Source organism: Psammomys obesus, unplaced genomic scaffold (genome assembly GCF_907164565.1).
Source record: "Psammomys obesus unplaced genomic scaffold, mPsaObe1.curated_primary_1811, whole genome shotgun sequence".
NCBI classification, from domain to species: domain Eukaryota; kingdom Metazoa; phylum Chordata; class Mammalia; order Rodentia; family Muridae; genus Psammomys; species Psammomys obesus.
The window spans coordinates 51,783,572-51,800,212 of NW_026585644.1; the positions used below are offsets into that span (position 1 = coordinate 51,783,572).

The 16,641-nt window shown below is 43.2% G+C and overlaps 1 protein-coding gene across 1 annotated transcript in view; it reads left to right on the forward strand.

Annotated features, from left to right (window-relative positions):
- Ppp1r21 (protein phosphatase 1 regulatory subunit 21) overlaps nt 1-16,641 on the forward strand; it is a 60,338-nt gene that overhangs the window by 28,873 nt on the left and 14,824 nt on the right. Inside the window, exons 12-17 of the mRNA XM_055619579.1 lie at nt 1,600-1,736; nt 5,005-5,097; nt 8,128-8,255; nt 10,451-10,603; nt 12,843-12,935; nt 15,119-15,358. Of these exons, the coding sequence (XP_055475554.1) occupies nt 1,600-1,736; nt 5,005-5,097; nt 8,128-8,255; nt 10,451-10,603; nt 12,843-12,935; nt 15,119-15,358 (844 nt within the window). The remainder of the gene's footprint in view (nt 1-1,599; nt 1,737-5,004; nt 5,098-8,127; nt 8,256-10,450; nt 10,604-12,842; nt 12,936-15,118; nt 15,359-16,641) is intronic.

Sequence of the window (16,641 nt, forward strand, 5' to 3'; positions counted from 1 at the left end):
TAAAGGTGTGCACATCTGGTTCTTTATGATTTTATTTTAAAGCATTTGCTAAATCCTTTCTCTTGGTGGCACATCCTTACCTGCTGAGCTATCCTGCTGACTCTGCTTTTTTAAACAGCGGCTTTGAGTGGCTGACCTGTTCTTCAGCAGAGTTGAATGAGGCTGTTTTACTAAAGCAGATGACAAGGGAATGGGAGGGAAGAGACAGAATCATTTTTCCTGTGTTCACGTTTCTAGCTTTTTGTTCTGTTTTGGGAACACAGTTTGACTACGTGATACAGGCTCACCTGGAACTCACCATCCTGCCACAGCCTTTTGATAAGGGGATTGCAGACACACGAAATGCTTGACATCTTTCTAGTTTTGTGTGAGCCCTTTTACTTGATTACAATACCTTGTTAAATAAGCATTATTTAGTGTCCACATTTTAAACTTTATAGTTAAGGTACCTACTTAAAGTTGAAAGAGGTAAAATATATGTTGTGATAATATTAAATATTTACACTTAAATTTGAGCCTACAGTAGCAGTAATTTTTGTTTAATTAGTTTTTTAGGAATTCAGTTAAATGAAATGTCTTCTATAAATAATGCAAGGATTTTCCCAGCAAAGGTTCTGTGTATTTAATACTGAGCTAACTCACTTACTCATGTAGAATAGAAAAAAAGCAGGGCCCCTTCCATGGCCATTCTGCAGATGAGGAAATGCTTAGCCCCACCTGTTGTGCTGGTCACTGACCTCAGTCCCACAAAGCAGTTGTGCCCCCGTGTGACCCCTACAAAGCCAGCCAGGTCTCCTTTACTCCTTCGCTTGGAGTTATTTTGGATAATTTTGCTTTTGTTTCTTGGAACTATTTGATTCTAAAGGTCTTGTGAGAAGTCCTGGTGAGAAACAGTGAGACAAGCATGACTATTTTAAGAAGTTAATACAGTCCAGAGAGATGGCTCAGGAGCTAAAGACTTGTGCTGCCAGGCCTGTTGAGGTTCACACAGTAGAAAGAGCGCCCCGCTCCTGCAGATTGCCTTCTGGCCACCACGTCTGTGCTGTGGCACGTGCACACACACATAATATTTTGGAAACATAATTTTAATATTTAAAAATATATTACTTTCATGCTGGAGAGGTGGCTCACTGGTTAAGGGCACACTCTGCTCTTCCAGAGCCTGGGTTTGACTTCTTCCATCCACACGGTAACTCTTAGGTATCCATAACTCCAGTTCGAGGGGTCGGATGTCCTTTTCAGGCCTCATCAGGAACCAGGCACACAAATGGTGCACAGACATACATGCAGACTTGACATTTAGACAAATAGAAAAATTGCATGTATATATGTATATGTGTATGTAACCATTTAGACCAAAAAAAAAAAAATCTTTTATAAAAGAATAAAGGAAGCCAGGCAATGGTACACACTTTTACTCCTAGCACACTGGCAAGTGGATATCTGAGTTTGAGGCCAGCCTGGTCTACAGAGCAAGGTCCAGGACAGCCAGGGCTACACAGAGAAACCCTGTTTCAAAAAACTAAACAAAATGAAAAAACAAAAAAAGGAAAACGAAGTCCTCTAAGATGCTGACTTTTGAAACTCTGCCATTCCTAGTTTAGAAGAAGAATGTGAATCTTCCCTTTGCACACCTGCATTAAGAGCCAGGAACCTGGAGCTGTCCCAGGACATGAAGAAGATGACAGCGGTGTTTGAGAAGCTGCAGACATACATCAGTCTCCTCGCCTTGCCAAGTGAGTGAGACTGGCACTCAGGGCGCAGCGTGAAGGACTGAGAGCTCAGAGCTGGAGAGGGCATGAGCGTTAGCTTGGGAGAGTGAGCAGAACGGCAGGCCTGCACCCAGGAAACTGAACTCAGTGAGTTAGAGGTAGTGAAGTGGATGGGTCTGAATGTTGTGACTGAAGCTAAGGTAAGCTGTTTGTCACTAACCATGCATTACATACGAATTCCTTTTCTCTCCTTTTTTTTTTTTTTTTTTTTTTAAAGTGGAGAAGGGTGACTCATGACTATGGGGGGAAGGTAATAACAGCTTCACTGAGGAAGCCAACAGGGAGCATCATGGGTGTTCCTAGCAGCCTCGACTTATTAGAGCTTTTAAAGATGCAGAGTGTTTTCCTTTGGCCTAATGGAGAAATTGAACAGACCTCCATTTTAATGATGTTTTTAGGAATGCCATGGTTTTAGCTGGGCCTGGTGGCTCATCTGTGTTCTCAGGACTCAGGAAGCTAGGGCAGTTTCTTAAGGGAAAGAGGGACTTAGGGAGGGCAGAAAGAAGGAAACTTCTATTGCAGCATGTAAATGATGGCATTAAGTATATTTTGGTTTTGCCTTTTTTAATGCTCTCAGTTACCTACTCTATATTTTATCCATTTAAAGTCCAAATCCGTAGCTTTCAGTGCACTCACTGATGTGTACCTGCAGTACAGACCATTTTAAACCATTTTCCTCACCTGAAGAAACCCTTTGTTCTTTAGCTATTGCTTCCTATGCTGCTAGTCCTCCTCTCTCTAGCCCTAGGCAGCTGCTTCTCTGTTTCCTGTCTCCAGATTTGCCAGCTCTAGATTGACAATTATGTGAACCGTTATGTGTAATTTGGTGTGTTTGTTGCTTTCAAAAGCTTTATCTTGTGGTAAAGCTTACAAGATCAATGTGAAATGTAGCATGTATCCATACTCCATTCTTTTTTATTGCAGAATACTATTCCATTGTTCAGATGTACCAAATTTAATGTCTATATCCATCAGACAGTTGGGATGGTTTGATTGTTAAGAGCGATGATGCTACACACATTCATGTATGAGCTGTTATGTGGACTTACCGTTTTATTCCTTCTTTGAAGTTCTATTTGTTTTATGTATCCGAGTGCTCCTCTGCATGGCAGAAGATCGCATTACAGATGGTTGTGAGCCATCATGTGGTCGCTGAGAATTGAACACCGGACCTCTGGAAGAACAGCCAGTGCTCTCAACCATCTCTCCAGCCCTATCTTTTTATTCTTTTGGGCCTGGCGGCACATATCTGTACCTAAGAGTAGACTTGCTGCATCATATAGTGACTATGTATGTCTGTTTGAGAAGTTACCATGACAGTTCTCCAAAGCACTGTTTTTGCCTTCCTCTGTGCAGCATGTGAGAGTTTAATTTTTCCATGTCCTCACTAACATTTGTTATTTCTGGACTTTGGTTTGAGCCATCCTCGTGGCTCTGAAGTAGACTCTCACTGTGGTTTGACTTGCCCTCGCTGCTGTCCAGCTGTTAGATGCCCCTTGATGACTTTCTTGGCCACTTCTTTATTTTTTTTTTTGGTAAAACATTTGTTTGGATCTCTTCTTTATTTTCAGTTGGGTTCAGTTGTTTTCCTTCTTATTACAGAGTGATAACATTGTTTATAAATTCCACAGTTAGATATACAATTTACCGAATTTTCTTCTACTTTGTGGCTTGTTTTTTCACTTTGTCTACAGCACGCTTTGTAGCACAGAAGTTTTTAAGTTTGTTATAACTCAATTATCTGTTAAACTGTTATTTTCTTTCTGTTGGGGAGGTGTCTTGCTTTTTTCTTTCATATATAAGTTCCCCTTATCAATTCCAAAGTTATGAAGACATGTTTTCTTCTAAGTTTTACAGTTTTGTTGTTGCAGTTAGCTCCTTTTGAGCTAATTTGTGTGTGGTGCAAGGTGAGGATCTGGCTCCATCTTTCCATGTGACCGCCAGGCATCTCAGCTCCATGTGTGGGAACTTCTTTCTGTTAACTCGTTCTGCACCCTCTTTGAAAGTCGGTTGGCCACACTTGTGTGAATTTACTCCTGCACTGCCAGTGGTGCTCCTGGATCTACTCGTCTACTGTAACAGTCACACACCATTTTGATGAGTTTGGCTTTGAGCTGAGGAAGCGTGAATCCTCTTACTTTCTTCTTTTTCAAGATTGTTTTGGTCGTTGGGGATCCCTTCTTAGCAACTGTAGCATCAGCTCAGCATCAGTGGGTTTCTACAATGTTCATTTCTCATTTGTGATACTTTGTTACAACATCTCTAGGAAGCAGGTCTTCTGATCATGGAGGTATCCTTTAAGAAGTGTGGTTTAGGAGCCTGAGAAGCACTCATACTGGGCCTCAGGGCCTCAGTGCAGTCACCTGGATGACAGTGGGTTTCAGGGCTCTTCACCCTCCTTCCGTTATCAGTCCCTGGTGTAAGCATCTCTGGGCTTTTCTGAAAGCTTGAGGCATCTTTCGCTCACAGGCTGATTGCATTAAATACAAGCTCCTTTAGAGTTCTAACATCTAATAACAACTTTTGAGGTTAGTGTTTGGAATTTCTGACCCCAAAGAGCTACTTCTTTTCACTGCGGTAAGTTTGCCTATAATTTAGTTTGGTGACTTGGCCACTCTCTTCTGAGCCTTAATCACAGTTTCTTATTTCTTGAGGGCCATAGATAGGCTTGAGCCTCTCCACGTATTACAGGTGAAATTATTTCCTTGTAAGGCTGCTTCTCCCTAGAGCTAAATCTCAGAGCCAGTTCAGGTGTTGGGGACAGTTGTCACAGCAGCATCAGGTCCTTTGGGCTGATAGGCCAAGGGTGACAAGGGCCATAACATTCTCAGGAGCACTTGTTCAAGGTAGAGCCTCCATCTCAGAGGTGGGGGTTTACGTGAAGGAAGGGGCCCCTCCACTTCTTGGCCACACTTGATCAGAACATAGCCTCAGTAGGCAGTGGCTGGGAGAAAGAGGGGAAAGAGCCTTGCTGGGGATGGTGGAGTGGGATGCCGGGGGCTGGGCTGTGCCTGTTGGGAGTAGCGTTTCAGTTAAACTGAGCTGTGGGGAGGCTTGGCTCACTCACTTGTGCTGTTCCTTCTGAGCTGTTACTGGTTTTCTCTTTTTTATTGTGTGTGTGACTTCAGTGGTGTGTGTGTGTCTGTGTGCGTGAGCATGCACGCAGGCACACTGTCAACTGTCAGCTTTTTGGGGGAGATGCTCACGGGCTTGTGACTGGTTTTTTTTCTAGGTACAGAGCCAGATGGACTCCTTCGCACAAACTACACTTCCGTCTTGACAAACGTTGGTGCTGCTCTGCATGGGTTTCATGATGTCATGAAAGGTGAGCCATGAACCAGAACCGCAGTCTGTGAGAACCTTCATTTTATATCTGCCTGCTTTTGGCTTAAGTGAACATTGCCAAGGGTTAGAGACCCAGAAAAAGGCTCTGGAGCATTTGGCTCCCGTGGAAGTGACAGTGCAGACCTTCTGCTCTTGCAATCTGCTCCACTTCTGAAAGTAAACACGTGCTGAAGAGAAGAGTGTGCACAGTGCCTCACGAGAAGCACTTTGTAGTGCTTTAACGTGGGGGTGTGGATGGGAGCACACCAGAGGTGCCAATTAGGGGCATTCTGCAAAATTTGTTAGACTTGTTAGGGCTCAAGCATGCAGGATTGAGGAAACCAAAGCTGGTGTCTCTAGAGAGAGTATGCTAGTTCCCCGTCATCCTGTGAATATTTGCTTAGTTGCTGGTTTATATCTCTTTGAGACAGTGTCAGCGCGTGGTCTTGTTACCTGGAACTCTCCATATAGTTCATGCCAGCTTGTGCCGTTCCTGCCTCTGCCTCTGCCTCTGCCTCTGGGGAGCTGGGGAGGCGGGCCTTCACCGCTGTGCCCAGCATCTCACTAGCATCCTTTGCTGTAGTTGCTCAGTGCTGGAGATGGAACCCAGACCTTATACATGCTACATTAGTGTTCTACCACTGAGCTACATTCCAAGCTCATTTTAATATTTAAAATGCCTGTTCTGAATCTGGTCTTGTTGAGCATAACATTAAGAAATAAAAATCTCAGGAGTAGTGGCACACGCCTATAATTACACTATTGAGAGGTAGAGACAGGAGGGTCTCTGAGTTCTAGGCTACCCTTCACTGCATAGACCCTGTGTCAATAAATGAATGAACAAATGAATAAATAAGTAAATAAACGTGTATTTTAAGGTCTTGCCCAATATTCATTTGGTTCTTTTAAGAACATAGTAGGTCTCTGGGTGGTGGTGCATGCCTTTAATTCCAGTACTTGGGAGGCAGAGGTAGATCTTTGTGAGTTCAAGGCCAGCCTGGTCTACAGAGTGAGTTCCAGGACAGCCAGGGCTACACAAGAGAAGTTGTGTCTTGAAAAACAAAACAAAATAAACCAAAACAGAAAAAGAATGTAGTTGGCTAAGGGGTTGCAGGACATCTTCTAGGACTTTTCTTATGCTTCTGGAGTGATGCTGAGGTGTAATGAGTCCACAGCACTCTGTTGCCTCTAGATGCCCTGCCTCCTCCCTGTTTTTCTGTCTGACACTGTGGGAATGGGGAGAAGATGCGGGAGCTATCTGAAGGACTGCTGGAACCAGCTCAGGCTCCCGATGGTTCATCGGACTATCGATAGCTAGTGACTAGTTTTACAGGAAAGAGCTTTTTTTTTTAATGTAGAAGTGTTTGTATAATGTGTGTGTGTGTGGGGGGGCTAAAATTAGTGTCCTTCTCAGGATTGGCATGTCATGATATCTTTATTTATATTGATATTTTAATACATCAGTTACATCCTAAGGGCCCTAAAGTGCTTTAAAAAATATTAACATGCCTTTGTTTGTGCATTTTCTGAGGTCAAGATGCTACTGAATGCTCAGGAAAAAGCATGTTATTTCTCTTGTTTGGAAAGAGCCAATGGAGATGGTGTTGGCCCTTTGTGCTGCCACTGGAATCTTTTCTTTTCACTTACTTATCTTTTTTTAATTTACTGAGGAAATAATGGGCTTTACTGTGACATTTTCAAACTTGTTTCTACTCTTGAAAATGAATATAACAAAAGAAGAGAAAAGTGGGAAACAGGAGTGACGTTGGAAAGTGGTCCTGGGGCCTTGTTGCTGGGGTGATAGTTTCAGTCTGTCTCTTTACCTAGCTTGGGAGACCACTGTACCATAAAGGGCAGCGTGCGTACTTATGGGAACAGCGGAGGCGTCTTCCTGTTGTTGTTGGGGCGGTTTTCATTGTTTTGTTTTGGTCTGGCTCTTACCCTGTACCCTAGGTTGGTTTCACATTTGTGATCCTGCCTCAGCCTCCTGAGTATGGGATTACAGGCTTGCACCATGACACCTGGCTGTAAGAAACTTCTGTAGCAACTTTCTCCCCTTCTGCTTTGCCCTGAGTAATAACTGTTTGTCTAATTTGGACATAAGGAGGAAAGTCTAGGTGGCTGTTTGGTAGGTTAGTATAGAAAGAAAGCATGGAGTTATCAAAATGTGTGTTTCATGTGGAATTAAAATAAAGTTGAGGGCCAGCAAGATGGCTCAGTGGGTAAAAGTTCATCATCAGGGCTGACCACCTGAGTTGGATTCCTTCTGGTGAAGCTGGATAATATTTTATGGCTGCAGCAAACTATTGAGTCAAGTTTTCATTCAATGAAGCAATAAAGTTTAGGGCCTAGTAAGTTATTTCACATGTTAACTGAATTTTTACATAAATGGATATTACAGGAATATGTAGTGGATAATCATTTATTTTCAGAAACATGTTGCGCATAATTGTACTGTGCCAGTGTGTTGGTTCCTTTATGGTGACAGCCATAGCATAGAAATACCAAGATGTAAAGATGGACATTCTAGCTCAGAGGTTTGAACACTTGCCAGAAACATATGGGCCTGGGTTTTGAGCCTTGGTACTGAAAGAAGAAACAGAACAAAAAATAACTTACACTAGCTGAGGAATACAGGAAGTCTTTGTAACTTTTCTCTAAACAGGAAAGTGTATTAAAAGTTGTCTATATGGGTTGGAGATGGTTCAGTGGTTAAGAGCACTTGATGCTCAATCATGAGGACCAGTGTTGCAGTCTTGGCTCATAAATGCTTGTAACGCCAGCTTCAAGGGCTGCTTCTGGCACATGAGTATATACATGTGTGCATATACTCAAACAGACATGCGTGCACACACACAGCACTTCCTCTTCACTTTGTGACCACCTGAAGCAGCAGTCTTGATACTTGAGATCATTGTTTTCATATTCACTTAATAACCCTGGAAGAATAGCTGTGAAAAACAAACAGGCTGGCTAGGTGCATGCAACTTGTACATAAATAGTAATGTTTTCCTTTCACCATGTTTTGTAGACATTTCCAAACATTATAGTCAGAAGGCTTCCGTAGAGCACGAACTTCCAACAGCAACACAGAAGCTGGTAACGACTAATGACTGCATCTTGTCATCAGCAGTGGCATTGACTAATGGAGCAGGGAAGGTAATTGTGCTCTGGCTTATTCCAATGTAAAGTCAGCTCCTCAATGTGCTCCTTTAGGAGAAAACGATGGGAAAACTGATCTATACAGGGAGTGTGGAGTATAAGTGTGTGTGTGTGTGTGTGTGTGTGTGTGTGTGTGTGTGTGTGTCAGGGAGGGGTGTAAGCAGTGGGTCATTGCCCTGAATGACCTGCTGATGGCCATGTATATACATCTTTAAAAACTGCCCCCCTTGTGCTATTAGGGTATAAAAAATGAGGGTGGAAACTGGACCTGGGATTGAGGTCTTTCGGGAGCTGTCCTGGCTTTGGTCCACTGGTGACATCTTGTGTGTCTCTCTCTCACCAGTGTCAGATTCCTGCAGCATTCATTCAGGGTGTGTGGGGGTGTTGGATAACCAACTGCTGTGCTCTTCTCCCACTCGCAGCATTTCTTAGTTGCCTGTGGTTCTTGTGTCGAGCCTCATGTTCTCTCCTGTCCACTTTGGAATGTCTGTTGTTGTATTTGGCTCGTAGCTTGAGGAGATGCAGCCACGATGGTGGGGAAAGCATGGTGGAGGTGGCAGCGAAGCATGTGGAGCTGGTGTTGTTACATTTGCAGACAGGAAGCCGAGAGACCTGGAACTAGAAGGGCTGCCATCATAAGGCATCTTCCCCTGAAAGTTCCAGCTCTGAGAGTACCAGCTGCCACCAAGTGTTCAGCCACGTGGCCATTTAATACCTGACACTGAGTTTTACTTGCTGCTGTAAAAGACTGGCAATAAGTAAGGTCTGGAGACTATTGGAGTTTGAGTGCTTAGTTTTGAGCAATATTTGCCAAGGTAGAACACTCACAAATCACTTTCTCATATTTACCACGATAGAAAACCTGTTAGTGTATCTAGAACTTCTTTTTGTAGCTAGGATATTTAGCCAGACATTTCTTTTCTTTTCTTTTTTTTTTTAATTTTATTTCTTTATTTCTTTATGACTATGAATGCTCTATCTGCATGTACACCTCCATGCCAGAAGAGGGCATTAGAGGGTATAGATGGTTGTGAGCCACCATCTGGTTTCTGGGAATTGAACTCAAGACCACTGGAAGAGCAGACAGTGCTCTTTACCACTGAGCCATCTCTCCAGCCCCAGACATTTTCTTTATATCACCATTCCATATAGCACTCTAGGATTCAAAGTCATAGCTCAGCAAAATTGCCATTGTAGATTTTTGTTGCTGTTCTAGAGACTAAACAAATGTGAAATCTGTCAATGACAAGAGTCCACAGAGTCTTTAGTCTTGTTTTCTGTTTATAATTAACAAGTTAAGATTTTACAGAATTAAGTTAACATATTTATTACATATTTGAGATGCTTATATCATACCTATTCTGTTGTAATATTAAGATATTCAAAGTTAACATGAAGAAAACCCAAACATAGATATCATGAGATCAGGACAGAAGTTCTAGTTCCTGAGGAACACGTACAGCTGAGCATGGTGTGTGCCTTTACTTCTGGCACTCTGAGGACAGAAGCAGGTGAACCTCTGAGTTCAAGGCTAGCCTGGTCTACATAGTGAGTACTAGGCCAGCCAGAGCTACATTGTGAGAGCTTCTCTCAAAAAAGAGTTAGTCAGCCACCTGCAGACTAATTCTGCGTAAGTCTTGGCTTTCAGGAGGGACAGAGACAGTCCAGAGCAGGCATGTCTGACGTCTTATATTTACATATGTGTCTTCATGTTAGCACACATTGTGAGGGTGTTCTCAAATCAGTACAGGCTTTGGGGCAGGTGCTTATACTTCATTTCCGTTCAGACTGCTCTAAGAACTTACCTTAGTCGCTGCTGCTTTGATGAAACCCCAATGGCAACTTACAAGAGGAAGCTTTTAATTGGGGGCTTGCTTACAGTCCTGGGGGGGGGTGTGATTTCATGGTCATGGCAGGAAACCCAGTGGCAGGTGGGCAGGTGTGGTGCTGGAGCAATGGCTGAGAGCTCACGTCTGATCTGACCTGAAAGTTGCATGTCGACAGAGACTGGGCCTGGCACGGGCTTTTGAAACTTCAAAGCTTTCTCCAATGGGCCACGCCCCTAATCCTTCCCAAAAAGTTCTAACTGTGAACCTCTGGGGCCATTCTCATTCAAACCCCTGCAGAGCTGTTAGGTAGGTATTTTAGATCGCTGTTGGAAAACAGAGTGTTTCTTGTCATGCTGTGTTTAGATTGCATCCTTCTTCAGCAACAACACCGACTACTTCATTGCTTCACTGAGCTATGGGCCCAAGACAGCCAGCGGATTCATTAGTCCCCTTTCAGCTGAATGCATGCTACAATACAAGAAGAAAGCTGCCGCCTACATGAAGGCTTTAAGAAAGGTTTGTGGGCTGCTGCTAACAGTCACTTACATACTTACTTACCTTTACTGATCTTATGTTGGGGTGGTGGACCATGGCATGGGTGTCTTTTTCTGTTTTTCTTTTGGAACACTGGAAGCATTCACAGACTTTCAATCAGCAATTCCTTTCAGGAGAATCAGTCATTAAGAAATTAGGTAGACTGTTCTGCGGCACTAGGTAGCCTTCCATTGTCCAGGGATGCCCCTCAGAAAAGACATGGCATGGGAGAACTGTATAGCACGCTAACTGGATGGCTTTAAACATTTGACTTCTTAGTCTTCTACACATGTGCCTGGAAGATGTTTACAAGGCTACAGCTCTCACTGCTCATCATGCGAAGGAAACCTAAATGAACCGTGGAACATCCATGCTGTAAATCTCTCTGTAGCGTTCTAACAGGAGTACAGTGGGCATGCTGTGGTATGCAGAGTGACTGACAGATCCCTCACACGTTCTGAATGCAAAAAGCAAATTGTTACAGCAACAGTCAAGTTTAAGAAAATAATGACAAAGAATTCTATACAGTGTACTTACATTTATAGGGAGACTTATAAATGTATACAGGGTCCAGACGTGCATGTCAAGGTGGTAATTATGATTACCTTTGAATTGAAACTGAAATTAGAGATGATTTACCTAGAATGCTTACTGTTTATGTGCGTTTATGTGTTCTATAGCTGAAACTCTAAAACACAATGATGCTCACAGGAGCAATGCATGCAATGGTGAAAACCAGGCAGCAGCCTACATACCCAGCAACAGAGGAATGGTTAAGCCACTGCAAATTCAGAGAATGAAATGCGAGAAAGACATTAGCATGACGGGTAGAGCTAGGGGCACACATAGTCATTAGCAGTTTATATAGGACATGTGTACCACATGTATGAAATGCACAATGCATAGGAGGGTAGAAAGCTCTAAAAGAGTTTTAAACAGGGCCTACATTTTGGCCTCAGTCTCTGCGTGCACCGGTACACACGGTGCTTATATAGACAGTCAGTTTTTTATGTAATGTAGTCTAACAAAAGGAAGCATCGTGTGTGAGTGGGAAGGTTGGGAGTAAAGTAATGCGCTGCTGCATTTTCTGATTTTTGTCAGTGGCCACATATTCTTAATTATAAGTGTATTTCTTTCCTTTCTTTTTTTTCCTTCTGCAGCTTTAAATGTTGTAGATTACACTCCATTGACTGTCACCTGTTGTACATAAGCTTAGTATTTGTCTGGCTTAAAGGGCAGTTTCTTATGTGGTTCTGATATACGTGTTTGCTGACTAGTGAGGTAGTCTAGCTTTCCATGGCTGCCTTTGTTCTGTGCACTCTCTGTTTAAGTCTGTTTTAAAATAAATATTCCTAGCTAGAATGGAAAGAGTTCCCTACATATTAAGAGTTTTAAAGAATATTTAACTTTATTCCTTGACAGTTTATTACATATATACAGTGTATCTAGGTCATATCCTACTGTATGAAGAATTTTAAGCATGTTTATGTAGAAAATATTTTCTACCATTTTGTTATAGTATGTTTTTGAAAGTAGGAAATATGAAATTATGTTTCTTTTGTGGGTGGGAGCAGTATGCATACGCCATGGCATGCGTGTGGATCTTTGTGGCCAGTCTGGAGTTTTCTCCTCCACAGCGAGGCTCCCAGGGATTGACAGCAGGCCTGTACCCACTGGGCCAGTCACCATTCTACGAGTTTTGATCCTTATGTTGTTTATCACTCACCAGGTCTTTTCCTGTTTTTCATTTTTATTTTTCTTTTATTCCCAGTGGATCTTTTCCTCTGTGGTGGTTAGTCTCCCTTTCCCAAGGTTATAGAAACATGTAGCTATTTTCTTCAAATATTTTTTATCTAGCTTTAAATTTAAGTGTTTCCTCTCAAGTTTGTCATGATTATGATGTAGAGAAGCGCCTTGCTCTTTCTGTAGGCCTTCCTTTCTTCACTGAGCAGAAAGCGCCTTCGTCACATCAGATTTTCGTGTGTTTTGTCTGCTCCTGCATTTCTCTGTCCTGCCTCCACCTGTATTTTGGTACAAGTGTGTAGAGTTTCAGCTGGAGAGGTGTAAAGTTGCTGTGACAAGTGCCCTATCTTATTTCCTTTAAAAAATGCATTTTTCCTTTCACACACAATACAGGAAGTCTGTGTTGGCAACTGTCTCCATTTATGCTCACATTCTACTAGGCATTCTTATTTCATGACCACAGTGTTTTTCCCCCCAGCCCCTTGCAGAGTCTGTGCCTTATGGGGAAGCAGTGGCCAACCGCCGGATTCTTCTCAGTTCTACAGAGAGTCGGGAAGGCCTTGCACAGCAGGTATGGCACTGAGAACATCATGGAGTCTGGTAAAAGCAGAAATTCTGAGGGAGGTTTTCAGGTAGATGAGTGACGAGGGCACAGAAGGTTCCAGCAGTCAAATTTCCAACTGTGAAATGTAAGACTGAGGCCACAGGATGAGGACCACAGGCATAGTTCACAGAGGCTGTAGGACATCTTGGCTTAACTGGTGTCAGAGTTGGTACTGAGTGCTACTATAAATGGCACTGCAAATGGATGCCAATAAAAGGGAGAGGTATAAGGTAGAAGTAGAAATTTTCCATTTGCTGCTCAGTTGAATTGGGGCAGTAGATTGCATGGAAGTTACTGTTTCAGAAATTGGTATAAACTAGTATCAATTAGGTTTGCCAGAGATTCATTTAAATTACTTTAGTATCTGACTTGTTTATAATTTGGGGGAATACTACTTAAAGGACTGAAAAAAATGGCATAATCATTATTAACACTGACTGCTTTCTCAGAGTATTACCCTGGTTCACACTGGCTGTTTTAGCAGAGGACACTGGTTCCATTCCTAGCTCCCATGTGGCAGCACACAACTGTCTGTAACTCCAGTCCCTGGTGATCTGATATCCTTTTCCGGCCTCTGTGAGCACTGATATGGGTGCTAGGAACCCAGGTCCTGTGTAAGAGCAGCCAGTGCTCTTAACTGCTGAACCATCTCTCTAACCCCCCCAATTTTTTTTTAAAGTATACCATATAAAACCAGAGCAGTTACGGCTGTAATCCCAGCACTCAGGGAGGCAGAGGCAGGAGGATCTCTGTGAGTTCGAGGCCAGAGCAAGTTTACAGAGCAAGTCTAGGACAGCCAAGGCTACACAGAGAAACCTTGTCTTGAAAAACCAAAGAAAACAAAAGCATACCATACAGAAAAGTATACAGATCACTAATGCATACCACTTACAAGTAAACACACTAATGTGACCCAGACCTAAAGTGAGAGAGAGAGAGAGAGTCACTGTGTAAGGTGTGCCTCAGGAACGACTGTGAGGCCTCCAGAAGCCTTCCTTAGCCCCCCCCACCTTGTCCTGCATTCTAATGCCTTAGATTGGCTTATTTTCTTTTTTTTTTTCCAATTAATTTTTTGTAGATGTTTTGTTGGCCAATAGGGAGCTTTTGTAAATCAAATCATGGTGTTTGGTGTGTGTATGTTCCTTTAGGCTAAACCTGCATTCATCACTCATTGAGGAAAACTTACATGTCCCCCAAACACCCACCTTTGTGCTTTGTTCTTGAGTTTTAGGAGAGTGGGAGGCTGTGCTTCCCTGGTGCTGGGTGACAGGCAGGGCCTGTGTGTCTGTGGCTGTGCTCCCTTGGTGCCGGGTGACAGGCAGGGCCTGTGTGTCTGTGGCTGTGCTTCCCTGGTGCTGGGTGACAGGCAGGGTCTCTGTGTCTGTGGCTGTGCTTCCCTGGTGCTGGGTGACAGGCAGGGCCTGTGTGTCTGTGGCTGTGCTTCCCTGGTGCTGGGTGACAGGCAGGGCCTCTGTGTTTGTGGTCTGTTCCAGTGTTTCTGACTCTTTGTTTCTGCTTTTCCTGTTTTTCTGCTTTGGTGTCTTTTTCTTGAATTTCAGGAATTCTATGTAAGATTTGATTATCACAGAAACACATGTCTGTCCATGCAGGATTCTTCATGTTCTAGGGAACACATCTGTGTCGGATGCTTTTTATAATCTCCACCCTTTCAACTTCCGTTTCACTGTCTGTGTTTAGGCCCATGGAGGCCAGAAGAATCTTTAGCCACCATTGTTTCTCAGGCACTATCCACTCTGTCGCACTCTCTGAGAGCCCTCTCTCACTGGTCTGGAACTCACATGTAGGCTACTGAGAGCCCCAGGGCCCCGCCTGTTTTTATCTCCTCAGAGCTAGGATTTTAAGTGTGCATTCACTGTTTGTTAGCATGAGTTTTGGGCAAAAAACTAAGATCCACACTTCCCTGGCTGAACTGTTTTTCCATGAAGTCTTTTGACAGATATATATTTTTAAATAGTTGGTTTAGTTTTTGAATTTAAGCTTGTATCTTTGGTGTCCCGTATGACAAATGTTTCAGTGTTAGTCTTTTTTTTTTTTTTTTTTTTTTTTAATGGTTCCTGCTTAGTAGTTTTTGCCCTACTACATTCTATCTCCATCATTCTCTAAGATGAAAAATTTTGCTACTTTTTAAGGTTCAACAGAGTTTGGAAAAGATTTCTAAACTGGAGCAGGAGAAAGAACATTGGATGTTAGAAGCACAGTTAGCCAAAATCAAACTGGAGAAGGAAAACCAACGGATTGCAGACAGGTTGAGGAGTTCGAGTAGTGCACAGCTTCTTGCCCTGGCCCAGGACAATGCCGGTGGGTCCGCTGCCAGCCAGGAAGAAGCTGCCGCAAAGGTCCTGACAGAGCCCGTGCAGAGCACCAGCCTGGTGAGTCTTCCTGTGCTGCAGTTTGTTTCAGTGGTAACTAGAAAGACCCAACCTGTTTTGTTCCTGTTCCTACAACAAGATAGAAGGCAGGTGGCTCACGAACAGTGGGAGGCTGGGCAATCCAAGAGCAGGCACCTCTCCAGGTACCTTTCTGGCCCACTGACTGTCTTTGCTTCATGTTGCCACCTGCACACGTGGTGAATGAGCCACCTGGGTCTCTGTTTTGTCAATGTCCAGTGGGCCCTCTCCCAAGGGCTCTTCCTCCTACATCATCGCATATGAGTTTAGGAGACATAAACAGGCCCATCTAAATTACACATCAGTTTTTATTGCCTTCAAAAAGCAACTCCATTAAATTACATGAGGTTTTTGCCTCAGAGATGTCCCTGTGTCCAGCGCTATATTTCTAGAGAACATACAGTAAGTCAAAGCAAGGGCGATTCTGCTTCTCTTTGAAAACAGTTCCAAGATGAAGATGTGTTTTCAACCAAGGATGAAATACTTAATTTTATAGTCACCTTGGTTTTTGGTCTTTCTGTCATTTTGTGCCCCACCCCCATTCTCTGTGCACTGAGGACTGGGCCTAGGTCTTGCGCTTGCTGGCTGAATGTTCTGTCACTGAGCTAAATATCCAGCCCACAAATACCTAGCTTTTCTAGAATGGCACTAGTGCCACTTTAAAAGAATTTCATAGTTTATCCCAAATAGTGCAAAGCTCAGAGGTGCGTGTCACATAGAACCCTCAGGCTCACTGTTTTGTCAGAGGTCATCTGGGCCTGTCTCTGCCTTCTTTTTAACTGCTGTGATTTAGAAGGTTAACAAACATCTCTCTTGGCGTTACAGATTCACAATTATTTTTATAAAGTTTTCTAGTTATAACACTGTTATTTAAATATATATGTATATATATAATATATATATGCGTATATATATATATATATACACATATATATATTATATATAAAGAGGTCAAGAAAAAGAGAAGTCAGGAAGGCAGTGTCAGCTCAGCAGCCTGTGCGAGCTGAGGCGCTGGGCAGCTGGGGTGCCTCCAGAAGATGCAGCTCAGGTGCAGCTGGCTCTCCGGTATACTCGCTGAGGCCACTGCTGTCCTTGGTGTCTCAGGCTTGCCTGGGTGCAGTGCAGCACATGCTTGACAGGCACACAGACCAGTGTTACTCTCATGGTGTGCTTGGATCTCTGTGTCTCAGCAGTGTCCAAACCCCAGGTGACTTGTCATCTGTTAGGTGTGGCTATGGTATTACAAGCATCAGAGCTGAGGTTCT